This window comes from Corvus cornix, chromosome 8 (assembly GCF_000738735.6).
Source record: "Corvus cornix cornix isolate S_Up_H32 chromosome 8, ASM73873v5, whole genome shotgun sequence".
Classification (NCBI taxonomy): domain Eukaryota; kingdom Metazoa; phylum Chordata; class Aves; order Passeriformes; family Corvidae; genus Corvus; species Corvus cornix.
In genome coordinates, this window is record NC_046338.1 from 19,094,189 (window position 1) to 19,121,307 (window position 27,119).

Sequence of the window (27,119 nt, forward strand, 5' to 3'; positions counted from 1 at the left end):
GGCTATTTACAAACAGTGTACATAAACAGATACATTTCCTTCAGGTGACGTTTTACTTTGAAGAGGGAAACAACACATGGTCATTGATGTTTTACCAACATTAAAACATCACGGAGAATTTAAATGACCAGTATAATCCCTTATCACAGATGAAATGAGGCTTGCTATGGTGGAAGCAGAAGCATTAGTTTCAAGTTGTTGCCCAAAAATATGTTACCAATCATTTTGTCAGCATGAGTTGTTTGAGGTTGTAGGAGATAGCCATCACATTTTTCATGGCCAAAAGCAATTTAGAAGCATATTTGATATCCCATCATCTTCTCAATTAAAGGAACGTAAACCTAAAAGACCCAAACTCCAGCAAATATAGATGAGAAGAAGAGAGATGATGGGACACTGGAGAGTGGTGAAACTTTGGGAAATTAAAACTACTGTGTATGTGTATCTAACATTAGATACCAACGTCCACAAAGGGTATTCCAAGAAGGTTGTGTGGGGTTTTTTAGAGATCCTAAGTTACTGTGGTTTCCACTGACTGAATGAATGAGATATTTTTTCACAAATGTGTTCAGAATCCACAGATGCATTCCCATCTAAGAGTATGTGAATACCAGATACATTAGTTCAAGTCCCCTTGCTTTCTAGAATATCAGAAGGAAAATCAACAAAGAATCAATATATGTGCTACTGTCTATGACTGATCTGTCACATGGTGAGTTGTACTAATCCATAGCAGATTTCAAAGCCCATAGACATGTTTCTAAGTCTTTTGTAGGCTGATATTTGCCGTTAGATTCTAACAGTAGAGAAAGGATATCTTATTTTCTAAAGAAGGTATCTCTTTCCACAGACTTACAGGGCATTAAAAAGTTATCTTGATTTTGGGGTCCAGACAGTATGCACAGGTACCACAAGTAAAGTAAAACACGAATTTCTCACTAAGTGACTCAGTTGATTAGCCAATCTTGTCTGTGTAACGCAGAATTGTGATATTGTTACAAAGTGACTCTCCTATAACCTTACCACCAAACATAATCATGCAATTACTGTTGACTCTGACAGCAACTTCTTTCCATCCAAGAAGCTCAGCAAATTTCACAACCATTAAGCCTGCCAATGAAATAGTTAAATGTCATTATCTCATTTTCTAGATGAGGCATATAGAAATTAATGACTTGTTAGAGTCATACAGGAAATTTGTGACAGAGCAAGGAATAGATGGCAGCTCCTGCAGCTCTCATGCCTATTTTTTTATTTACAGAATGACTCCTTTTGTCCTCAAATAAAAGGCACTCCTGATTTTGGAGCAGTGCTATGAATGAATGATCTGAAAAGCTCAATTATTGAATAAGTGAAAGAAAAGTACCAAGAGCAACTCTGCTACTTTTCTAGCAATATAATAGAAGAGCTTTGCTATTATTGGCATAGCATTGCTTTTAAGTAGAAACAGATTAGAATGCAAGAATCCTAGATCTCAATTTGAAGAAGGTGAGAGAGGGGAAGGAGGATCTTAGTGGCTTGATGTAGCACCAGAAACCTAGTATGAGCAGCATAGAAGAAATGGTTCTGGTTGATCTGGTCTCAAGCCTTAAACATGCTGATTCATCACTGGGCTTTTTGATTTGCTGTGGCTGAATCTCAGTATTTCTGTTTAAACTGAGCAAAAAGCACTGTTCACTGTATGGGTCACACAAGAGGTTCACTTAAGTTTCTCACACCTAAAGAAATCCAAATGAAGTCCAGTAACTGTTCTGATACACAAATACAAGGAAATAAGATGTGAAATGCAACACATAAGTGCTTACACATAAAATACATCAGAGATTGTGTTTGGAAAGTTACTGTAAAAGACTTTAAGATGTGTGTTTTAATTCTTTTAGATTATCCTTGCTATTTTTTACTCTATACACTTAGATATTCCCATCTGTAGTGTAACACTGTCTATACAGGAGGTATTATGCTATCTATATGTGTGTGTGTGCGTGTATAAATATATGTACATTGTATGGCATGAATTTATGAAACTTTGAGCTGATTTATATTGTATAGGAAAGGATGGTGAAGAGTTTTAAGTGCAGGAGTAGAAATGGGAAGGTTTGTGTCCTGAGAGAAATATGTATGAATCTTTGAAAATAATTACTGCATGTATTTATTGTATGGATATTGTCCTGCCCACCTACTTAGGTTTAAATTAGAGGAGTCCATTAGGAAGAGTTTCGGGCAAAGGTGAAAATAAAGTAGAATCCTGTAGATAATCAGGAGTCCTAATGATAAAGCAAGAAATCATGCTCAGCCTGACTCTGACCTGGGCTGATGAAGTTTCTTCTTTCAGTCAAGGTTAGGGTGGAAGATTATACTTATGAAATCTTAAAGATGCTGGCCTACACAGAGAAAGGGGTTGAGTGAACTTTTCAGGGAGTGTCACTGAGTGCTGACAAGGACTGACGCATACCATGAGTGGCAGCAGACTTTCTATATGACCTTGGCCAAGTCACTTAATCCCTCTGTGACTTGGTTTCCTCATCTGCAGAATTAGGTATAAACAGTAATACTTCCCTGCCTCACAGGGAGCCGTGGGGATTACTTCATTACTGTTTGCAAGGCGTGTTCAGAGACAAACAGGAAAAATGCAGTGGAAGTGTTACTATTTGTTGCTGGAAACCTGTACAATATCAAATGCCTTGTTGATCATGTCCTGCAAAATATATTATCAACTGGCTAATTCTTGGGAATGTGATATTATTGGAAGCCACGGGCCCATCATACCTTCCCTCTCTCCTCTACTTCGTTTCTACTATCGAGTAGTTGTGCACGTGTAGTTAGGCAAAATTAGACAACCTCTCTTCCCATAAAAAAGTATGTCTCTTTCTAGGATGACAGCTTTTTGGCTTCTGTAAATGATGAACTTGGGACTCCCCAGATCTACAGTCTCATTCTCTTACCTAGGAACAACGTGTATAGATTGACGCAAAGATAAGTAATCTACTTCCTTTAGTCACTCTTTTCAAGGAGTGAATAGCAAGTGTTTAAAGTTGATTTTGAATTCCAAAGGAATGTCCACTAGCAAGGACACCTCCCTCTTTGCCTGAAAGATTGGAAGAAACTCTTATAAACTGCAGCTCTATGTTTATTAATAACAGATTCATGCCTTGTTTGATCACACAGTAGTGCAGGTCTCATGGATATCTGTTACAGACATGCAACGATGTGTCTCCCAAATTAGCCAAAATGCAGTTAGCCTAAGCAGCCAAAATTTTTGAATGACTGAGAGTACATCAGCAAAGTGAGTTTATACAAGTCAGTTTTGTATCCTGTACCTGTGCTAGTTTTGACCCAGTACTGTTGGATTGGCAGAAGCTCTAAAGCTGAACTTACATATCTGAATCCCAGCTGCTCACTCATGAATGGATAGTGCACTGCCTTAACCCCACTATGCAGGGGAATTCTCTAAGCCACAGGGACTTAGAAATAGCCTGTGAACATATTTCAACTGTATTTGAAGTATTCTGGATCTATAAATACAAATTACAATCAAAGAGAATTTTTCAATAATACCAGTAGGTGATGCATGTAAGAGAGACCATTTATCTTCTCTGTGACTAGGGGAACAGTGAATTTTGATTGTTAATATTAAGGCTTCAGTTTTCTTGTGGACTGCATTTCTTGGTAGCGGGATCCCTCTACTACCATTTCTTCCATTCCATTAACAGATGTTTAGGTTTACTTAAATCTGAATATAGTGTCTGGTAAATCACTAACAAAAGGTAGTCACTGTGGCTTAGATGAAGTATTGCATATGTTTGCAGCCACGCCCAAGCACTTACCTTAAAAGCACATAGGGACAATACTACTTGTTAGCTTGCACAATGCATGAGATAAAGTGATGCAATGTTCATATGTCATTGCTCTTGTATGTGCTGTTCATGTCAGGTGTTTCTCCTGAGCAGCACATAAGTGCATGGCATCCATCAGCTCTGCACAGTCTTGTTCACCCTCATCTCTACTGTGACACAAAAGGTTTGGTAGAAGTAATCCGTTTGATCACTCCCTTTCTATTCTTATGTCAAGTCAAGTCAAACCTTTTTTTGCTCACTAATTCTCATGTAAGGCTCCCAGTGACATCATCTATCTAGGACTTTTGGGGTGTGAACCATTTTGTTATTTATAGTTACTGGTTTTTGACACTAATGTTGGCAGGGTTTAAATCAGACAGGAAAAGTGCTAATATAAGCAAAGAGAAGACATTAAGGACAACAAAGAGTTGAAATTTTTTAATATGTAGGAAAGGATAATTTTCTTTTTTTTCCCTAGAAATACATGGTTTGCTGAATTATCAGAGAGTTGAATGTTTATCAAGAAGATACTTAACATATTTCTTCGGGAGTGCAAAATATACTATGTAAATTTTAGTTGGTTTTACAATGGGTTTTTTAAATTTTTTTTTCTGAAGAATAACACCATATTTATATCTAGAGTTATTTTGAGCAATGTGTAATATTACTGTATGATATGTTGGTGTATTTTCAAGAAGGGAATCTATTTATTGAGCATAGGAAGCAAAGTGTTCCTTTATAAATAAAAAATGTGGCAATACTTTAAGTCCTTGGAAACAGGATGTAAATATTGACCTACTAGTATAAGGCAGAAGACATGCTGTTTCTGAAGGAAGACTAAATAAATCTGTCTTTTCATTTAATCATTATGATACAATTCACATAGCTATTAAGAATCCTCACCACTAAATTTAGACTAGAATGTTTTTCAAAGTAACTTGGGTTGAGTACTCCAGAGTTACACACAGAAGGTATGCTGGACAATTGCAGCAGTGATAACATCCCTTTACAGCACTAATACTGTACACTGAGAAAGCCACTTTCCTTTGGAGATGGAATGTGGGATATCGCAGAAATTTCTCATATTGTCAAAATAGATGTCAGGAGAGCAAATTTTGTTTCTGTCATTTGTAGGGATTATTCTTGTCCTTCCCTGTTTAAGCAAGGAAGAAACAAAGAAAAGGACTGAGAGAGCTTGGGAAGGCACCTGACACTTAAGAGGAGTCAAGGATGTTCAGAAATAATTGTGGGTTTTTTCAGAATTATGAAAAATAATGCTTGGAAGAAATTAAGTTTCTTTCCCTCCCTTCCCACTCACTGTTACTGTTCCATAGAGTCAGTTTGGACTACTTAACAGATGATGTAAATTGTTATAAACTCAGCTCTTCATATCTGTAAGACTGCTTGTTATATACATTTTCTCTGAAATAATTTTGGAGCGGCTACTGTTACAGCATTCATTGTGTCTAGCACATGTGAGGTGTCTGAGCAAAGAGTTTGTCAATTCTCCTGAATAGTCCAAGAGTCAGTGGTGTATCTGTCACCGGTGGGAAACATCAAAGCAGTTAGAGGTCCTGATGTCAGTGAGGAAGAAGGAAGTGAGCTGCTTTGTCTGATTCGGTTTAAACAACTTTTAGTAGAAGCAAAGTAGTACTGGAAACTCTGCCAGGGTTTTCAGTCCTTTATTCAAGAAGACAGTCTTTTGCTTAGGTGAGTAGCTGGTTTCCCCTGTGTCCATCACATGCCCTTTAAAATTTTCACCCACTGCCCAGTAGGTATCCTCTTCCTTTCAGTGTTCTGGACTCCGGCCTCTCTGCCATGATCTCTGTCTTGTTCCTAAAATGAATTGGCCCACTGTCGGTGGCACAAATCTAATGTGATTATTTTAAAGAAAGACCAGCTAACTCCATTATGGGCTACATACAATCAGAGATCTAAAAAAAGAGGCTAATATTCCCACGGGAATTTGCATTGAAGGCATTCCAAGCACCAGGGAATTCCATGTGCACACAGTGTAGTGTTGATCTGCACAGGAGTTTCAGTACATAGCAAACTGTGTAATCATCGTTTCACTAGAGTCGGGAGTTTACCACTTGTTCAATTGGTATTTAAATTATGATCTCAAAATCATTCTTTCAAGTGTGTAGACCTGAAAAAGACTCTTTTTTTAAACTGGCAATTCTGGAATACAGGTAAATTAATACTGAATCAGTGTCCTATGTTTGATTCAGTGGGAATACTGTTCCTTTGAAATAAACCGCAAGCAGTGCGTTGTGTAAGAGGGACGCAGGTTTACAACTCCCACATTGTAAACTAATGGTCTGAGTCTTTACCAGCTTATTCAGAGTAGTATTTTATTAGTGCTACAGCCAACAAAAGCTTATTGCTTGTGTTATCTTTGCTTCTTTATAACCATATTACCGAGATTATAGCAATTCACTGCCTGACATTTATCTATCTGACTGTCAAATCACGTATTCGTGGAGTACTCACTGCTACTCAAAGTAGCCTGGAGAAATAGTTCTGATCCCTCTGGTTACCTCTCAGTATCTCCTAGCTGGTTGTGAGGGAGGTCTTGCATTATGCATTTGCGAGATCCCATCTCTTTGGCTCTGTGTTTCTAGTATGAGCAGTTGTCATTCCTTTACTGTGTAATTTATTTGATGGTGTTGCTGGTATGCTATTGCATTTGTGGTGTGCAGAATGATTTTTCATTGCTATTTATAACATTGGTATTAATGGTAAGTTTGGTGGTACAGTAAGAGAAGAAAGATTATGATCTCTTCCCCAATGGATAGCAGTAGATAGGAAAGAATGTATTTCATAATGGAACAATGTAAATAAAATGCTACTCATTAACTCAAGGTAATTAACTGAAAGAGAGTACAGTTAGTTAAATGCACTTAATCTTAAAAATAGATAATGTTCTTAAAATGCTATGGGCTTTTGAATTTAACTACATTTTAAATGCACAAACATTAAGGAGTTGAAGAAGGATCTTATGAACAGTCTTTGTTTAATGGATTTCCTGGTATCATGGACTCATAGATTCACAGAATTCTGTGTGTCTGTCATATTGTTAAGGTCCTTGAAGGTGTCCTGAGGAGGGCAACAAAGCTGGTGAAAGGGCTGAAAGGAATGTCCTGTGAGGAGCAGCAAAGGATTTTGGGCTTGTCTAGTTTGGAGAAAAGGAGGCTGAGCGGTGACCTCATTGCCCTGTAACAGCTTCCTGAGAAGGGGAAGTGGAGAGGGAGGTGCTGATCTCTTCTCCCTGGTGTCTAGTATAGGATGTGTTGGAATCGTTCAAAGCTGCGCTGGGGGAGGTTCAGACTGGACATTGGGAAGCATTTCTTTACTGAGAGGTTGGTCATGTGCTGGAACTGGTTTCCTAGGGAGATGGTAAAAGCCCCAGGCCTGTCAGTATTTTAGAGGCATTTGGACAGATAATTGACAAATAATAGCTAAATAATTGTAGATCCTATCCAGCTAATCCATATCCTATTCTATATGTCATTCAGCCTTTGGACTTCTCCCAATCTCCAGTAGAGATTTTGTGAAAATCCTGAAAACTTAAAAAAAAAGTTTAGTTTTGAGTGTAGGTCAGTCACAATAACTTCAATTCTTCCCACAAGGTGCATGAGAAGAAACATCCTCATTAACTCTTTGCTCTGAGAAAATGCTTGGAAGTACCACAATCATTAGAATTTTCCATCTCTTTCCATCTACTTTCTGTAAGAAAGTAGAAAAGCAAAAAAACAGCAGCAGAATACTCTCTGGTAACAGACTAATAAGACTAATGTAGAATATTTTACAGGAATGGTTTATAAAATATTAGTAAGGGTTTTTGGTATAGCATGATTCTTTTGATTTTAGTCAACATACTGGTTTAGGCTACCAGGCTTCAGAAGCCCTGCCTGTGCCAGATGCCTTGGGAAAGGTCAGAGGGGCGTGACTCACCTGTGAGGATTGTGTTGTCACCGCCAGCTCTGGGCAGGACAGTCCCACCTGTGGTGTCCCAATTTCCAGACCAGATGCACAGTTGGCCCGGATTGGCTGCGCTGGCTCCTGCCTCAGCACGGATTGGCCGAGCCTCCCGCCTCCTCTGTCTCATCTTGCTGGGGCACCAGCGCTGCCCGGCTGCAGCTCCTCTGCTCTGACCACAGAGGGACCCGAGGATGCCCACGCATCAGCACTTGGTCGATAAGGTGTGTTGCTGGGGATGTGGTGGACAGGGTGCACACTAACTGGCGATACTTATTCTCAAAGGCTAAGAATAAGTCTGTGGCTCATCAGGAGTGTCTAGGAGAAGGAGAAAAATACTCATAAAGAATGGAATAGAAAGGGGTATGCAGGAATTAGTCTTAAACTGTTGGCAGGATGGACTTGCAAGGACTGTGTTTTTCAAATTACGGAAAGGTATTTATCATATTAGTTAAATGCTCTATATTTAAAAGCTTTTAAAACAACTTTTGTCTCTATTCAGAAGTTTGCCCAAGGCTTTGGAGGAGCAAACCACCAAAGTGTCTCTTCCTGAGTCCAGTAGACTTTGAACACAGTAGCTAACTAGCACTCAGGGACTTAATTGTTGGCCTGAAGTCATATTAGACTACATATGGAAGAGGATTCTTAAGGTGGCCACTCAGGTGTTGAAAAGATGAAGGCCATGTAGACCCATAGGGAAAAAGCTTTGAATCTGTGGTTAAAAAGTATTAAGAATTTTTCCATCAGATGAAGAAACTGAGGATATAGTTAATTTTTCATAATTATATCCAACTGGAAGTTTGCAAATAACATTTATTTGCCGGAATTCTCTATGATAGTATTTTATAAATATTTACTTTTTGTTTCTTTACATTTTTCGTGGTGAAAAGGTAAAATATGTGATCCAAGGTAACATGACTGCATTGAGTATGTATTGGAACTCGGAGCCCATAGAAGTTTTCTGCTTCAAGTCTGGACTTGGAATTTCTTAAAATGTTAATATCTCTCTTTCTCATCTAAAAGCTAGTTCCAAAAAATGGCATGATGGGACTCTTAGAATACCTTTTGAACCATTAAATCAGAGAGCTGATACAAAGAGAAGGCATCTCAGCCATGTTTCAACATGTTGTACTTATATTTCTGGCTCTTTTCTAGCAAGAAAAAGAGGAAAGATTTCAGACTGGCTTTCTTTCACGGCAGAGTGCAGCTCCAGACAATTTTCCAATCCTAGCTAAACTAGGGCTTTGCACTTTGGAATAGAACGTCTAATTAGAAACAGCCTTTTTTTTTTCCATCTCTCCATGAGTCAGACAAAGATTTCAACAACACATAGACTGGTTCATATTAAATCACTGTTTACCACATCTGTTGATATAATAGCACCCACATGCTGTATTTAAAACTTAATTAGAGGTGGGCCACGTCAAAATCATCACAAGAGATCGGATAACCGCACCCAGCGTGCTGATACCAAAACATGATGCTTACCAGGATCCATTAAAGTGACACTTTGATGAGGCTTTAGAGAGGTACAGTCTTCATCTGCTTAAAGACATGATAACTTGCATGTATCACTTTCCTGGTTGCTGCTCTGAGTAGTTGTGACACCATGCAAACCTTCATCATCCTACCTGGAAACCTTTCAGCACTTCACAGTCACCTGTTTTATTATTTGTTGACTCAGTGGCTTTTTAAAAAGTTGTTGAAGTTCAGAGTTAAGTACAGGGATGTTTGGAACTGCATATTTTTCCCCTGCTCCCAGATGCTTCTGTTACTTATTTCATTAGCACGTACAAAACCAAATGATCTTTCACTGTCATGCATGAATTAAGATACACAGGTAGATGGTTCAAATTGAACATATCTCTTACCTTGTGTTTGAAATGCGTAAAAAAATCTCACACAAGGCAATCCTCTCACACAAGGCAATCCTGTAGCAGACAGCATGTAAAATAGCATTATTAAATACTTCTGGAAATTTAACTGTTGTATCAGCATTTTTGTAGAGTGAGTTCTTCATAAGATGTAATGGCCTTTTAAATTATGTAGTGCCACACTTGAATGTTTAGACTTTGAACATGGGGTGTAAAATCTGGTATTAAACACCTGAGAATACTATTGGGAAATGTTTCCTTTCTTTCTTGGAAACAGTTTACCATCAATGTCAATACTACAAGTGAACTATAAAGAAAATACAATTTTTCTTCACAGACAGTCCTGGAGGAATGGACTTCAGTCCTGTCTCTCAGTTATTTTTTTTTAATTTCTGTACTGGCTATAGTTTATTCTTAACCCATAGGAAGCATGCAGTAGTAATTTAGTATTTTTAAATTGTTTAGAAGTTCCAGAGGATTTTGCAGAGGTCTTTTGTTATGTCCTTCAGGAAACAAATATTTTGAAAAACGTTAAGAGTACTCTGAGGCATTTAACTAGATTTCTTGACCATCCCTTGGAGGTGAGAGTAGGGAAAGCAGTCAAAGGAGAGCATGCTAGTCATGGTTATATCTACAGTTTGGGAGAGCAAGGATTACATCTTTGTTCTTGAATAGCCAAGGAGCTGAGCTAGATCTGCCAGTGCAACAGTGAGGAACTCTGTTTAAAGACTTCTCTAGTTCTAAGGTGTAATGCAGCAGACATGGCTGTAAATGGACTGCTGGCATGTAACCTGAAAATTTAAACTGCCATTAAATTATAATATTTGGGTCTCTTATTCCACTTTTCTGCAAGTGCATATAAGTACTTTAATTTTTTTTTCTTCAAAATACATGAATGCAAAGAAAGTACAGCTTTCTGAGCTTGCCTTTTTTCCTGTCCTGGAGAAAAGCAGATCTTTTTCAAAATGGCAACTACTTAAAAGAAGTTACTATGAACTGTACTGTCTTTTTGTTCCACAGATGAGAAGGCACTCCTGCTTTGTTTTTTTGTTCTGTGGAATATTTTTGCCTGGAATCCTTGGTTTTCCACAGACAAATACCTCAATTGATTGCGATTCCCTGTTACCAAACTATGAAGCTGAACCTCAGACATCTGCACCACCATATATTATTGCTGTATCTTTTGATAACTTTGAGCCAGGAAATGAAGTCCAAGGTAAACAATCTGAATGACATAAAATCTTTTTTCGTGTCTTCCAGAATTACCTATCTTCATAAAAATTCCTCCATTTTCCTCTCAGTCTAGATAATTTATTTTTTAACTTCAATCTTGTTCTTGTATATCTGAGATATTATTATTTTTTCTGTTTTATATCTGTATGTACATACTTGTACAACTGAAAATGCATTCTTTCTTTTTTCTTCATCTAATAAATATATATTAACTTTATGCTGTAATTTTTGTGACAAAATTAAAATTAAGTGGGACAGCTGGCCAAACTGGACTAATAATTAGTTGCTCTTTAACTTTGTATTTGAGTATTTGAATCAGGCCTCTGCAATACAAAGAGATCCTACTCATTAGTTCTTCACATGGTGTCATCTTACAGGAAAATAAAAATTCAAGACGCAGTATGAGACAACTCAAGAGTGAGACATTTTGAGTCATCCTTCTAAGAGCTGCATCCCAGATTTTATCAAATTGCAGGAGGTGGAGCTGTTGTGGCCTAAACCACCTTTTTATCTTCCTAATCCCAAATTGCTCTCTGGATGGCACACCTTAACAGCCTTGTTTCTCCACACTATGATGCCACCTCATGGTGCTGTCACACTTCAAGTAACTTGTGAATGCTTCTTTTTCTAGCCATTCATGCTAGAAGAAGCGTGGAAGTGGAAGAGAGTTGTGACCTGTCACATGTCTATTGTTGGATCTCAGTAGCTGAAAAAGAGCATTATTCACTAAGTAGTTACTCCCTAGCTGGGATTCTGTTTTACTTTAACCTAGTAGCATGGACGTACTTCCACAGAGAGTTATGTATAGGGAGAAGAATGGAGAAGCCTTAGAGTCCTGCTGCTGCTGCCGTTCTTGGGAAAACATGTGTGAAGAGCTCCTTCAAAGATGGGAGGGCTCTTTAAATATGGATACCTACTTTTAAAATACTATTGACAGAAAAATGGTGGATGGATTTAAGTATATGCAGACTGTTCAGCAAGTTAAATGAGATTTATCATGACAAAAATATTGAATCCCAGATGCTACTAACCTTGCCTTTTATGTCCCTTTTTTCCCCTAACCGTGTCTACTTTTAGCACTACTTTTCTCATGCTCCCAATTGTAAGCAGCCCGTACATGGTCTCAGGGAGCTGCTTTAGGTCCCCTTCCACTGAGAATATTGCAGCTTCACTGTGACATGCCACGTGCTGGCTCCTACAAGTCATCCCTGCTGCATTTAGTCCTGCATTCAAGGGCTCCATGTCATTGCTTCTGTGACACCTGGGGAAAATTAGTGAATTAGGACTGAAAGTTGATGACATTTGGAAGGCTAATTATGCAGGTGTTTGGAAATGCTAAATTATCGAGGTATGATTGGTCTTTGCCTTCACTTTTGTGTCATTCCCAGTTCATCTACACTTGTTTTTAATGTTGACACATGCCTCTGTGCATAAAAAATTATTCTGATTTTGTTTGCCAAAGTCCCTAATAATGGAATTAGCAAAGAAAAGTTATAATAGATCATAACAAATTTGGTTATGCCTTTTCGAATTTAATGTCAGTTTTGATACACACGAAGCATGAAACTGCTCTCTTCCATATTTTTCTCAGCTCCTTCAGTAACAAAATTTGAGTAATATTGAGCAGCTTATATTAAGTTTTCATATTTAATGTAGAACATGGAAGCCAAACTGTAGTTTCTCTCTTTGCAGTTACAATACATTAAAAAAAAAAGTTTCTGCATTTCAGCCTTACATGAAAGCTAATCTTTTCTTTTAAAACAGAGGTAGAAGGAAATGCAATTCTCTTTCTCCTATAGCAAGTTTGACTTTGTAGGCCTAACTAGACAGAAAATAAATAACCTTTTGGTCAGCAGGGCCACTGCTTATTTGGTAGAGCAGAATTCCTTTTAAAATTGTTAGTAAATCATAAATTTCATGTTACTTTACACAGAAGTGCCTTTCTAAATTTTTTCCTTTACCTTTATTGGTTTTCTCCTTATAATTAAGAAATGCATTTTTAATGTTTTTTAGAATTGTACAAGGTTTAAAGGAATTACTGCACATACAGTCTTCTGCCTTGGAGTGAAGCAAATTACATGGTAAACATTCAGGCAATTTTAGCTGTATATGAAACTTAAATTTCTCAAAATATCTCTTTTCACAGTAACTCTAGAAGCACTTGGAGATGCTGGGTTTAAAGGATTTAATCTACAAGCTCGAGAAATAGATGGAGATGTTCCTGTTGGTACTTTTAAAATTACAGATCCAAACACGAAAGGCTTGGAATGTCACAACATGACGGTATGTGTGCAGTCTTTGGAATATTTACTGACGTTTGGGTTTTTTTTAAATAATAGAAGTAGGGATCATTCTTTATACAGCAAAGCTATTTCATCAGTAGAGTTTAAAAAACTGGGCTTTCTCAAGAACTACATATATCCTCTATATGTGATATGAACCTAATGTAGAAATTCCCTAGCTCTTTTTAGAACTACATCAGTGTTTCCTGTTGTAGTAGAGAAAGTTCCTGTAATAATACAGGTAAAAGTCACTTTTGCATCTTATATAATTATATGTATTCCTTTTTAATTGCAGAATTCAGCAGTAAGTCATGCCAACTCAGATGTGAAACAGAAAGTTACAACAACATGGATTGCTCCACAGGATGCTAGAGAGCTTCAATTTATGTAAATAGTTGTTTTTCAAATTTTTTTTGCCTTGAAATTTTAATTCTGTGTTGAGATGGACCTGTGTTGCTATTTCTGATATTCTAGTCTTGCCATCATCATGGGTTTTTTCATAGTTCACCATAATTTCCCACTGTGTTCATTAAGTAATATGATTTCCATTTCAAGATAAAAAGACAAACACTGTCCTACAGATCTTAATATATCTAAATAATTCAATTAAGCACAATACTATTAATGGATCTTTGAGTAACCAGTTTTTACACTTTGACTTCTTTAATTAAAACAGCAACAATATGAATGTAACTTGTTCCCTGAAAAGATGAAGTTCAGGCTCTATTCAGTTCAGGCTCTATTCAGTTATATCTTTTTTTTTTATTTTGAACAGTGGCAAAATAGTAATTTGATGTAAATTCTTCTAATATAAATTTTAAAATAAATGTATGACCCATGAACTAAATTTTGGAAACAGGAGAAGACTTATTTAGCCTGCTTTTAATGCTACTTTTTTTGCAGATCTGAAGCTTGTAAAAATTCCACCTACTCTAACAAATGCATGCTTGAAGTATATTGGAAAATACCTAAATATTTGATATCTTGTATTGTTTGAAGTGCATATTTATGGTAGGGGCATCTTTGCCTTGCTTCATTAAATCTTGAGAAATACAAAGAATAGGCAAAAAATAGGAAAACCACAATTGCTTCCACTCGTTAATGCCATGAGAATCAGCTCACCATCACAGATAAAGATTGTCAGTGTGTGACAATTCTTATGGACATTTGAGCTGAGACTCCTCACTGGAGTCAGTGCCTCTTCAAAGAGTGCCTACACCTCTTCTGCTTGTTCTCAGCATCTGTTTTAGTTATCTTCAAAATTATGTTGGATGATGATATGTCACTATAAGGAAAAGTATTCTGTGCAACTTGTACTGTATACACTTAACACCAAAACAGAGTAGATATTCTTGGCTGGGGGCAAAGGGGGAGGAGAGCTTATTAGTATTTTATGTTAAAATACTGTTATAGAAAAATAATTATTATTTTGTTTTCTTTCTAGCGCAACTGTGGTTCAAAATCTAGAGAATTTTTGGGTTGGAATTCAAAGCAAAACTCTCACACCTATACATTCTGTGTCAGTTAATGCGACAGGAAAAAGTAAAAGGAAGGTATGTTTTGAGGCTGTTTGAATGATAGAAATTAATACAGTAATTAAAGTATCTTTGGCTTGATATAAGACATATATTTGTTGTCATTTATTCATTAACTAAGATGGCCAAAGTCATTAGATGTTTTCAATAATTGTAATTTAACTGCCTAATCCACTTACTAAAATGATGAAGAAATAAAGTAAATATAATTTTTCTCCCACAGAAATGAGGACAGTAATAATCTAGTTATCAAAACAATCCATAACTTAAAGCAAAAAAAAAAAAGCAAATTGTTTATAAGGAGAACTGTACTGTACTTCTGATGAACAGTGCTGTTCTCAGCTGCTGCCCTAAGCTCTGGGAACTGTAACTGTGTAGCATACTCTTGAAAGGAGTTGGTAAAATTTTTTCTGCCAAGAATTATGCTTATATGAAACATATTAAACATGATTGGCAGCTTAAGTAAAGAAATTATCCTCAAATCTATTGTATTGTCTGTAGCAGCACTGATTTATGTGAACTTGTGATCTAATCAAGAATGAACACCTGTCTTTAATCTCTCACTTCACCAGCTGTATTTCCTATTTCCTATAATAAGCTGCCTTTTTTTTTTTGCAGTAAATAATTTGGAAATGCTTCCTCTTTTTTTTTTTCCCCACAGCTTATGATAGAATTAGAATGTAACAAGGTAAGAGCAATTTTTCTTTGATTTCCCAGTTTTCAGTTACCTCACTTTTAGAATTCTTGTTCTACTGTTTCACGCTTGTAGCGTGAGGATTATATTATACCATTCAAATTACTGTCCTAGCAATATCACATTTATGCTTTCATTTTTCTATTCAGTTTTGAAGGTACTTCTATTTTGAATTAGTTAACATTAGTTCTCAGATGAGATTGTTAAAATGTGTAATGTATTGTCAGCAGTGAAACACTTGATTTCTTTGCTGGGACCATCAATGTGAATTCAGTTGATTTCCTGTTTAAAGTAATATTTTTACACCAGTCAATAAACAGTAACTGGAACCTGTACTTTCTTGCAGCGTGGAGGGACTTACTCAACAGGCCGATGCATCATGGTAAATATTCTTTCTCCAAAGATATTGACATGCTGTTAACTACCCAAGATCTCAAGGCCTAGTCAAAAGTTGCTTCTAGAAATGTCTTTATACCCTTCGTCACTCAATTTAATTTTTTGTTAGTTTATCTTTGTTGATTAAAAATCCAAAACTGTCTAAAGGGTTGTCACACTTGCTACCATTCCCTTCTGTAGATTCTCTCTAGCTAATCTGATGTAGCTTTGTAATAGAAGTTTTCTTTTTTCTGTTTTCTCTTTTTATTCTTAGTGTTTTCTTGCTGTTCAAGGTCACTTATTTCAACAGCTCTGAAACCTTGCCTTTTGCAAATCATGATCTAGATATAAAATACAGCTATTTGATTTTTTTCCTCTAAAAACTATCACTTGCAGCTCAGTGAAGAAGCCTCTTTTCCTTCTTTGCTTTTTTACAGCAAATATGCTAATTATTGCATAGTCATATCAGTAAAATCTTTCATCTACTTTTTAATGATTGTGATGGTGTAGGTCTCCTCCTCAATGATGGATATCAAGTGTATGAGGTCAGATAAAAAAGGATACAAGCAGCAGAATTATGTTATTTATAACAGCTGGATTGGCACAGTTTTGATTATGTCTTGAAAGATCTCTGAAATAATTTTAACAGTATCAGTTTGGTGGAATGAAGTAATAGAAAACTACTTTGTGTGTTCTTTCTCTTCCCACCAAGTAGAACTTTCTTTCCTGAAAATCACTTATATAAAAGTAATTTTTCAGCAAAGTAATAAATACCAATTTGGTTTCTTTACAGGTTGGACCTTCCAGTTCCTCGCAGAACAGCTATTCAGGCAGTCAGGTATGAGCTCTAAATTCCAGCATTTGTATGTTTTCCTTCAGTAACCTTGAATGACTAAAATTCTGTAGCTACAGAGTAGTGAGGTGATTTAGTACAGTACTGAAATATCTTCTCTGCTAGTTAACCCAGAAAGGCAGAGTTATTCATCCAGTAAACAGTGTGTTTGTACCTGGGCTAAGTTCAACTACCTCCACTCTGCTGAACTCAACAGCTTGTTCCAATCTAATATCTATATTGCTTTTAACACCAGATTATATATGCAGTTGAAAATTTGGGGATATCGCTGTTTAGTTAGCCTTTTAAAACTTCTGGGGTATGTATGTCTGCATTCTCACCACTTTCACTTCATTAACCACAGCAATGTATACTTGGTTTTTAGTTGATTATGTTCACTACCATTAATATGCCTATTTTCTCTTTAACTCTTAAATACTTTCTGGTATGTCTCCAGTTTCTTGAACTGAGCTTCTCAAGGATATATTTCTTACTAATTACTAGTTATATTTATTGGTGAATTATCTGGTAATATTCAATTTATTCAATATTTACTACTTGTAACTGGAATTGCCAGATACTAAGAAATACAAATTATTTTGATATATCTGCTAAAAACTAGTTTTCTTCCCTTTTTTTCATACATAATACATATTCTTTTCTAAGAGCTGAGTTTCTCATCTTGTCATATAGCTACTTAAAGTTATTAATTTTTTATAAAATATGATCCATTCAGTAAAATTTTGAAAGGTTTCATGACCAGTAACAAAGTTGATGGAAGTTATATGAAGTAAAGATCATTATTAATGTGTCATACTAAATTAGAGTTATTACAGGCCATGACAGTGAACTGGTAACCTCTTTACTTGCTTATCCCTTGCTTGCACATACACATTGCCAGCTGCACAGTTTTTCATGCCATAAACAGCATGGCATTGGGTTTTTCTGTCTTCCCCATTTGAGCTTTTTATAGGGAGATAATTGAATTCTGTTTTTATTTCAGGGTGGAGTAGTCTACACAATAAGCAAGAGTGGATGTGTCCCTGTAAGCACTACTTTTACGTTTTCTTTTTTGTCCCCAGCATAACTCTATTTATAGTAACTCCTAGCCTTCAATGGCATTATTTAATAAATGTTCATGTGGGAGTCTCTGTTCCAAATAGAAAATAATGATGAGAAATAACTGGTTTATTTTTTGTCTTAGGGAGGTGCTGCTGGTGCATATGGCCAACAAGCCTGCAGAGATGTAAGCTGGTTATAGATGTTTTTACTGATTGTCTCCTACTCTGCTTCTTAACTCATCTCCTTACTGCAAATTGCACTTGATTCTTTTCTGTAGAGCTATTGAAGTCTTCCTAAATATATTCAGGAAAATAGTGTTGGCTTAAGGTATTGTTCTGAGATTAAAACCCAAAATTAAAAGATGCTACCTTGTCAGTTCCTCAAAGCCCAATCATTTATATTTAAGGGTGTATATGTACACATAGGTATACATAAAATCACCTATTATAAACTCTTAATTTGTTACCCTACTAAAATGTCATAATTCTCATTGTGTAATGTTTTTTATCAGTTAAAATCATTGTCTTTGGATTTTGCATATTGAGCAATATTATTTGGGAATTTTTAAAACATTTGCATATTAAGTCTTTGATTAGTAGACAAATTTTTATTGTCAATCTCATTTATTTCATTTGTACTTGAAAACAGGTTAATAATTAGCAAAGTATTGTATAAATAAATATTTGATTTATGTTTTTATTTCAGAGTGCATCCTTATCCAGCAGTGGTCTTACTTATGGCCAGGTAACTGTGTTTTCCAACATGTTTTTAGCTCCCTAAGGTATTCAAAAGCTAAGCCTTTGTGCCCAAATTTACCAAACAATAATTAAATTTGTGGAAGGGGATAAAGGCAAACTCTCTTCAAATGTTTTAGTAATGATCATATCTGGAAATAACTTCAGCAGATGAGTTGAATATTTGGTGTATGTTGCTATATCCATTTTTTTAGAAGTTACTTCTCTTTTTGCCATACATTTACCTAAGCAACAAATGGATTCTGTATTTTTTACAGTCTGTCCCTTCAAGCAGTTCAGATTCCAGTAAGAAGGTAAGCACTCCTTTTCAAGGCGAAAAGAATTGTTCCAGTTATAACTTGGCCTGACTCCTGTTATTTCAGTCAAGACTTTCCAAGGTTTTAACCCAGATTGATTAATATGATTTGATTTGGTTTGGTTCTTAGAGATGGGCAGAGCTTCTAATGAGAAAATATTAACACCTAAGCAGAAGATACAGTTACTGCATTTGGCTTATTTTTTTTTTTAATTAACTCAATATCAAGGGGCTTTTTAGCATAACACTGAATAAAGACAGAATAAATTGATCTTCTAGTTTGGGGTGGGAAGTTGAAGATCAAAAAGGGCACACAGTACAGGCCAGGGGATATGGTACAAGACATGAAATCCTCCTTCTGCCTCTACAGCTGAGGCATTGTGTGGTTTGGGGCAAATCTTTTATCTTCTTATACTCTTGTGTAAACCATGTGTATATATATATTTATGTGTGTGTGTGTATATATAATTCTTTTCTTGGTAATGTGAATGAATTTTTTAAATAAAAATAATATTTTATAAAAGGGATCTTCCATAGCATTATTATCAGAGTTTGTAAATTTACAGATTTCAGTATTCTTCACTTTTCTAACATATTTAACAATTTAATCTCTGTGGTGAGTAAAGAGATTTTTCTGGTTTCTCTATAGGTCGTGGTCGTTGCCAACAGCAACCCTTTTCCACCTGTGGTAAGCAGTTTTTTCTCTACAATACACATTTTCTCTACAAATAATTTTGACTCAAAAAGACTTTCAAATATCTACATTTTTAATTTTTCGGAAATATCCCTGGAGAAAATTCTTTGGCAGGCAGGATTTACCCTATGTGTATAGTTATCTTCAGGGAAGGCCTGTTGTAAGATAGGTACAAATCTCATGGTTCTGTGGTTGCTGTTAGTTCTTGCAGAGATAATGGATTAGCTGTAGACACCAGGTCTCTCAAAGTATGCAAACTCTGTGTTCCTGAATAGTTTTGATTTTCTGTTTCTACTGCAATTTTCTTTTGAAAATTCACTTCGATTCTCATTTTTAAATGATTACATTCTACTCTGCTTACTTGGAACTAAAAGTAAGTTTAGCCTTCAGGTGCTTAAAGTGAGTTTTTATAATGTAATATTTTATAGATGTTTAATTTCTAATAGAACATGTTGTTCTTACATGAATAAAGGTTAAGATGCATTTGCTCTATGCCATCCTTTTTATATCATTCTTTCACATTCCATTGTGTATTGCATCTGAAATATAAGGGCCCTTTTTCCCTTTCTCTGCTGCAATATTCTGTTTGGGCAAGCCCTTGTACAAAATAATTAAATATATTTCTGTTTCATTTGCAGCGTCACACCTTCCCTCAGGTACGCTTACTTTTTTCTTGTGATTCCTATAGTATTATTATAGTTCTTATGGGATCAAACCAGTTGTCTCAGGATGGTGTGTGCCACGCTTCTACATTTGTCCCTCATGCCCCAGAATTCAGCAAACAAATGACTGGAAGAGGAAATGGATTTGTATGTGTTGATGTATGTCCAGTGGCAGTGAGACAGGTTGGAGGGATGATGATGTCTTAGCTTCCCTCCCCACATTTGGAAAAGCCAAGCTGACTGGTAGTGCAGAAAGGTGGTGCACATAACCTGTGCTCTGCTGCTCTCCACAGAAGATTTAAGAGTAGAAAATTACTTAGTCTGCCTCCCCAGACTTTCAGAGTTGAGAATAACCTAGTTGAATGCTGGGTGTTAAGAACTGATGCACAATACGTAACACATATGACCTTTCCCTTTATTCTCACAAACTAAATTGTTCAACTTAGTATTTTCTGTTTAAGTGCATTACTTTTAAACAAGACAATTAAATTATGTTTCTTTGTTTCTGGATTTTTTTTTCAGAGTTTGGGAAGCTCTGCTACAAGAATCATAGTACAGGTAGACATTTTTTCGCCATTATACTTGAGTTTTAAATGAAGCTTTGTCTTGATAAACTAATAATTTGTCTCTTAGGGAACATTTGTGGGTATGTGGATAGCTTAGAGATATCTTAGATGTCCACGAACTACAGTGGTGGAGTAGGGCATGTCTGTAATTACAGCAAAGGGGATATCTTAGCTGGTTGCTGATTAAAGACCATTGCAGCTGTTTTTGACACTTAAAAAATCTGAAAACCTCTGTATGCAAATTCCATAGTGCTTTCAAAATTGGCAAAAGTTGACCATCTTGGTCTGCTCAGGAAGGAGGATGGAATTCTAGAACTAAAGCTTGAATGTTAGTCAATATCAAATTAAATATAAATCACAACCTGCACAGTTCCATTTTCATTTAAAGTGTTTGTTTTTTTAATGGAAACAGCCAGTTCAGAATTACGTTTTTAAAATCCCACAGTTAATGCTTAGGTGAACTGTATTTGTAATGTTGCTTCTTGATAACCAGGCACTTGGAAAGTTGATTACAATCCAATCTCATTAAGAGCATGCTCATAAAGTATTATGAATATCATTCAGGCATATTTTTCTGGGTTCTTTGCAATTTAGCACGTTTAGCATGTATCCCACTCTTAATGGCTAGCCAGTCCACTAGATGCTAGTCCATTAGACTACAACAACAAATTCTCACTTTCATCAAAAGATCAGTAGCAGGTTACCCCAGCTGAAATTAGTCTTTTGGAAATCATCACTTTCAAAATACATAGCATTATTTTCTTCCCTGGCTAGTGATGAATGCTGGCAAAGAAAGGAATCAGATTTCCTCGTTATTTAATTTATGACTTTAAATGTACAGTGTTTTGGTTGCACAGGTTAACTGTTTTCATTGTGTAGATATAAAAATCATTTTATTCCTCTCATAATCCACGTAATTCGTGGGAATCAAAATATTTTCTGCAGTGACTTTCCTTAGATTAAATTGTAACTGTGGCTTTTTCAATTTTTGTTTTGTCAAAGACTTTGTCAACAGTTTGTTGTACCTATTCATGAAAAAATACTGGTCATAATATGAAGACAAAGTTTAAAGGCAATGAGTTTAAAGGCAATATGTGTCGTACATTTGAAGGGCAGAATTATTTTAACTCACTTCAAATACCGCAATATTACACCAAGATGTATTATACAATTAATTTTCATTAAGAAAATGATAAGAAGAGATATATATATACTTTTAACACTATTTCTGTAGCATCTTTATATACATCTTATAGCACATGGAGATGGCATAAAGTATGAAAAGGTGTAATGAACTCTTTGTGGCTTTCAAACTGTCTAGTAGATAGAGGGACAGAGCTGCTCCTTGAAATGGCTTAGTGCATAAGCAATTTCTCTTAAAATTAAGTAACCTGTTGTTGTTGTTGTTCCTGTGTAGAGTGGACAAAAACAGCAAACCAGCAGCAGTACTTATGTTCAGGTAAGTGAACTTAAAAAGTATTATAAATATTCCTGTAGACTTCACTAAAACAGGGCCATCACAACTTAGAAATCATTTTCTGCATTTAAAAATGGATTTCATAGGTGCAGGTATTTCTATTTCCCTGGCTTTTGTTCATAAAAATACCATCTGATGTTGGTGTTCAACTGTTTTTGTTTGTGATGCTCACAAAAGTATTTCTGTGTGTGATGGGTTGACATGAAATGAGTGTATTCCACTCAGAGCATAAAGGTCATGGCCCTGAGAGGAAGTGATTCTAGGCTCACACTGCACCATCAGCCCCAGACTGATAGATTCAGATCCCTTGCATATTAGACCTCAAATTCCAAAAGTTGTAAAGGGTAGTTGCTTAGCCATATCAAGAATGATGAAAAATCATAATTGTGGAACTATGTGCAATGTCTTCCAGGATTGCTTAAAGCTACTTGTGTGAAAAACAGTGTGTGAATTTAACAAGTACTCAAATAATGGTGTCATAGATTATTGCAAACTAAAACTTGAGAATATTCATAGTATGAACTCAAGTATGAAGTGTGAAGCCAGTCTCTAAGTGTTTCTCCTCTTGGGGGTTGGGGTTAGGAAGGATGCAAAAGTCTGTCAATATTCTGTTTAGCACTACATGCAACCAGAAAAATGTTTCAAAAGGGTAGGTATGACTTTTAGGGATCAAGGCCACAGGAAGCCCACTGCTCTATATCACAAATATTCAATACGCACAATGTTGGCATTCATGGCTTCTGATGAGAATAGGATAATGTATTGCAGAGATGTTAGCATACTGCTCTGTCTACTTTGTGCTTTTAGGGAATCCCACATGCAGCTGTTACTTCCATAAACATCATGCTCTTTTAAAAAGCCTCCTTGTCAAGGTGGTAATTATTTTCTCTTTGTTTAAAGGGTTCCCAAGGCAGCCAGTCCTATAGTCAGGTGAGACATTTTGCTGAAATGTATTCAGCTTTTCTGCAGGAGCTTGTAAATGGACTTCAGGGCATGGGCCATTTTTTACCTTCTTGATGTTTCCTAGTAGTCCTTGATTTTGGTTTGTACCACTGAAATACCATGTGAGGGAAGAAAAGAACATAGTGCAGAGGAACTTTAGGTGGAAATGGACTTTTCTGCTGCAGCTGTGCTAAGATGCTACAGCTTTGTTTACAAATGACTTCTTGCCTTTCTTACAGGGCTACAGACCTCAAAGTGGCAGTTCCTACAGCCAGGTACGCATCAGTAATTTAGCATTTGAGAATATTTTAGCTGTATTTTAGTCATATAGCATTTGAGAAATGGAGCACTGTGGCACTATAGAGGCACTGGGCAATCCCTCAGATTTGAACTTTAATGGACATTTTCTCTGAAACTGTCTATTGTCACACTCAACATTTATGCATGTGCTACTTATTGATCTGGAATGCCAGTGTGTGAAATCATCACACGCAGCATCCTCATGAGTGCCAGGAGATGTCTGGCTCTTCATACTGCCCTGTGTGGCTTTAGGGTGTAGGTGCTGGCTGTTGCTAATGCAGGCTGGCTCCCTTACTGAAAGGGAAGTAACCAAATGCTGTCCTTGTCTTAGGGTGGACCAGGTTTTTCGGGCAGCAGCAGTTCCTATGGCCAGGTAAGCAAACTGGCTGTTCTGCAGAAAGTTCTTTACTGACCTTTCTGTGACTGACACGACTGGCACACTTTGGAAGTGATGTTTCCCTTGGCATTCTGTGTCTCAATTTGGGCTGTGGCTTCTGCTAAGAATAGGACAACGTGCTGCACAGAGGCACAGCTGTTAGCGTTCTGTTCTGTGTCTTTTGGCACAGGAAGAATGTTTCAGGGAATCCCACATGCAGCTGTTAGTTCCATAAACATTATGCTCTGTAAAGTAGCCTCCTTGTCAAGGTGGTAATTATTTTCTCTTTATTTAAAGGGCTCCCAAGGCAGCCAGTCCTACGGCCAGGTGAGACTTCATTGCTGAAATGTGTTGAGCCTTTCTGTTGGAGCCTGTCTTGTAAATGGGCTTTGGGGCATGGGTGGGCTTTTTTCCTTCTTGGTGCTTCTGAGTGGTCCTTGATTTGGTTTGTACCACTAAAACACCATGAGGGAAAAAATAACATAGTAGAGAGGAACCCTTAATGGAAATGTGCTTTTCTCTCTGGCATTCTGTGATTCTGTTTCAGCTGTGCTAGGACTGCACTTATACAGCTCTGTGTACAAGTGACTCCTTGCCTTTCTTACAGGGCTACCAGCCTCAAGGTGGCAGCTCCTATGGACAGGTAAATGTCGGTTGGAATAGAACATTTGAGAAAGTGTAGGTCATTGTCCTGAAAAGTTAGCAGATTTTAAAATAATTTTTTTCAATTCACACTGAATTCTTAACCAATATATCTCTGACTCCATTTCAAATGTTTTGTTGTGAACATGACCATTGTGTTTTTCGTGGATAGATACAGAAATCCGAGATTTCTGCTGCTGTCTTACCTTTTCCATGGGTTTGGAACTTTATAAATTTATGGTAGAAATAGTCTATTTGATGCTGTTCCCATTCCAGTTGATGGTATAATACAAATTTATAGTCAGTTCTTGCTGCCTCCTTTGCTCTCAGCAGTGAAGTAGTGTTGAGGAATAAAGAACATTGGGTCAGGTTCTCAGCTGAATGAAGATTTGGTGTTGCAGCCTGCAACTGATGAATTTTTACCTCCCTTCACAGTTTTTATGTAAATTGAAGCAGCCCTAACATAGCTATGAATTTTGTCAAGATCTCTATGTCAGATAGCAAAGATAGACATGATACTTCAAATACTTTTTGGTAATCCCTATCTTCATAAGTCTCCCAGGCTGCTGTGGCACAGGTCTGCATGTACATGAAACAACTGCACTTTTTTGAGATTATATTGAAGGCAGATTGCAACAGCACATTATAACCACAGTAACTTTATATTACTGAGAAATTTTTTTAATACAGTCATCCTTGGCTAATTCATTTGACCTGCTACTTTGAGTTGCATTGTTTTGTTTCCATTTTATGAACCTATATTTTTTCTAAGACTCTTTCCTAATTTTTAAAAATTATTTTTCACCTGAATTTTCCCTCAGAGGAAGGGAATTATGCAATTGGGGCCAATGGAAAATACAAATATATGAAATCAATATTCACCTAGTATTCAGCATTAGCCATCTAAGCCCAGAGTCTGAAAAATAAAGGAAAAATAAACATAGTAAGAAATGTTGTGTCCCCTCCTGGAAAACCCTCATAGGATTAGAGTACTGTCTGAGACAGATGTAAAACTACTCTATGATTGTCATTCAATAAACGGGGTGATCACCTCTTCCTCCAGAATAGAAAATATTAAAATAACTCTAGTTTAGCCATAGAGTCTGTACATTCTCTGTCTTATTCTGCTTTCTTACCCCACAAAGAGACATTAGAAAGTCATCTGCTTCACAAATACAGTAACTATGTATCAATAATTAATTTCATACAGGGCTACCAGCCTCAAGGTGGCAGTTCCTACAGCCAGGTAAGCATCAGTCAGTCATCAGTCAGAATATAGCATTTGAGAAATGGCACTGTAGAGACACTGAGCAATCCCTCAGATTTTGAACTTTAATGGACATTTTCTCTGAAACTGTCTATTCTCACACTCAATATTTATGCATGTGCTACTTATTGATCTGGAATGCCAGTGTGTGAAATCATCACACGCAGCATCCTCATGAGTGCCAGGAGATGTCTGGCTCTTCATACTGCCCTGTGTGGCCTTAGGGTGTAGGTGCTGGCTGTTGCTAATGCAGGCTGGCTCCCTTACTGAAAGGGAAGTAACCAAATGCTGTCCTTGTCTTAGGGTGGACCAGGTTTTTCGGGCAGCAGCAGTTCCTATGGCCAGGTAAGCAAACTGGCTGTTCTGCAGAAAGTTCTTTACTGACCTTTCTGTGACTGACACAACTGGCACACTTTGGAAGTGATGTTTCCCTTGGCATTCTGTGTCTCAATTTGGGCTGTGGCTTCTGCTAAGAATAGGACAACATGCTGCACAGAGGCACAGCTGTTAGCGTTCTGTTCTGTGTCTTTTGGCACAGGAAGAATGTTTCAGGGAATCCCACATGCAGCCGTTAGTTCCATAAACATTATGCTCTGTAAAGTAGCCTCCTTGTCAAGGTGGTAATTATTTTCTCTTTGTTTAAAGGGTTCCCAAGGCAGCCAGTCCTATAGTCAGGTGAGACATTTTGCTGAAATGTATTCAGCTTTTCTGCAGGAGCTTGTAAATGGACTTCAGGGCATGGGCCATTTTTTACCTTCTTGATGTTTCCTAGTAGTCCTTGATTTTGGTTTGTACCACTGAAATACCATGTGAGGGAAGAAAAGAACATAGTGCAGAGGAACTTTAGGTGGAAATGGACTTTTCTGCTGCAGCTGTGCTAAGATGCTACAGCTTTGTTTACAAATGACTTCTTGCCTTTCTTACAGGGCTACAGACCTCAAAGTGGCAGTTCCTACAGCCAGGTACGCATCAGTAATTTAGCATTTGAGAATATTTTAGCTGTATTTTAGTCATATAGCATTTGAGAAATGGAGCACTTGTGGCACTGTAGAGACACTGGGCAATCCCTCAGATTTTGAACTTTAATGGACATTTTCTCTGAAACTGTCTATTGTCACACTCAACATTTATGCATGTGCTACTTATTGATCTGGAATGCCAGTGTGTGAAATCATCACACGCAGCATCCTCATGAGTGCCAGGAGATGTCTGGCTCTTCATACTGCCCTGTGTGGCCTTAGGGTGTAGGTGCTGGCTGTTGCTAATGCAGGCTGGCTCCCTTACTGAAAGGGAAGTAACCAAATGCTGTCCTTGTCTTAGGGTGGACCAGGTTTTTCGGGCAGCAGCAGTTCCTATGGCCAGGTAAGCAAACTGGCTGTTCTGCAGAAAGTTCTTTACTGACCTTTCTGTGGCTGACACGACTGGCACACTTTGGAAGTGAT

General features: G+C 36.9%; 1 protein-coding gene across 50 annotated transcripts in view; it reads left to right on the forward strand.

Annotated features, from left to right (window-relative positions):
* The first annotated feature begins 7,909 nt into the window (after window positions 1-7,909).
* LOC104695570 (hornerin-like) overlaps window positions 7,910-27,119 on the forward strand; it is a 50,268-nt gene continuing 31,058 nt past the window's right edge. For 12 of the 50 annotated variants that reach the window (XM_039556401.1, XM_039556396.1, XM_039556412.1 and 9 more), the window contains exons 1-26: window positions 7,912-8,038; window positions 10,709-10,904; window positions 13,068-13,204; window positions 13,499-13,590; window positions 14,648-14,756; window positions 15,400-15,426; window positions 15,779-15,814; window positions 16,601-16,645; window positions 17,643-17,684; window positions 17,844-17,885; window positions 18,407-18,445; window positions 18,714-18,749; window positions 19,401-19,439; window positions 20,084-20,101; window positions 20,630-20,665; window positions 22,091-22,132; window positions 23,051-23,080; window positions 23,332-23,367; window positions 23,724-23,765; window positions 24,066-24,095; window positions 24,376-24,411; window positions 25,621-25,656; window positions 25,981-26,022; window positions 26,323-26,352; window positions 26,604-26,639; window positions 26,998-27,039. In XM_039556401.1, the coding sequence (XP_039412335.1) occupies window positions 8,009-8,038; window positions 10,709-10,904; window positions 13,068-13,204; window positions 13,499-13,590; window positions 14,648-14,756; window positions 15,400-15,426; window positions 15,779-15,814; window positions 16,601-16,645; window positions 17,643-17,684; window positions 17,844-17,885; window positions 18,407-18,445; window positions 18,714-18,749; window positions 19,401-19,439; window positions 20,084-20,101; window positions 20,630-20,665; window positions 22,091-22,132; window positions 23,051-23,080; window positions 23,332-23,367; window positions 23,724-23,765; window positions 24,066-24,095; window positions 24,376-24,411; window positions 25,621-25,656; window positions 25,981-26,022; window positions 26,323-26,352; window positions 26,604-26,639; window positions 26,998-27,039 (1,326 nt within the window). In that variant the 5' untranslated portion in view covers window positions 7,912-8,008. Of the gene's footprint in view, window positions 8,039-10,708; window positions 10,905-13,067; window positions 13,205-13,498; window positions 13,591-14,647; window positions 14,757-15,399; window positions 15,427-15,778; window positions 15,815-16,600; window positions 16,646-17,642; window positions 17,685-17,843; window positions 17,886-18,406; window positions 18,446-18,713; window positions 18,750-19,400; window positions 19,440-20,083; window positions 20,102-20,629; window positions 20,666-22,090; window positions 22,133-23,050; window positions 23,081-23,331; window positions 23,368-23,723; window positions 23,766-24,065; window positions 24,096-24,375; window positions 24,412-25,620; window positions 25,657-25,980; window positions 26,023-26,322; window positions 26,353-26,603; window positions 26,640-26,997; window positions 27,040-27,119 lie in introns of all 50 variants that reach the window. The other 38 variants (XM_039556385.1, XM_039556388.1, XM_039556406.1 and 35 more) reach the window with 24 other exon arrangements.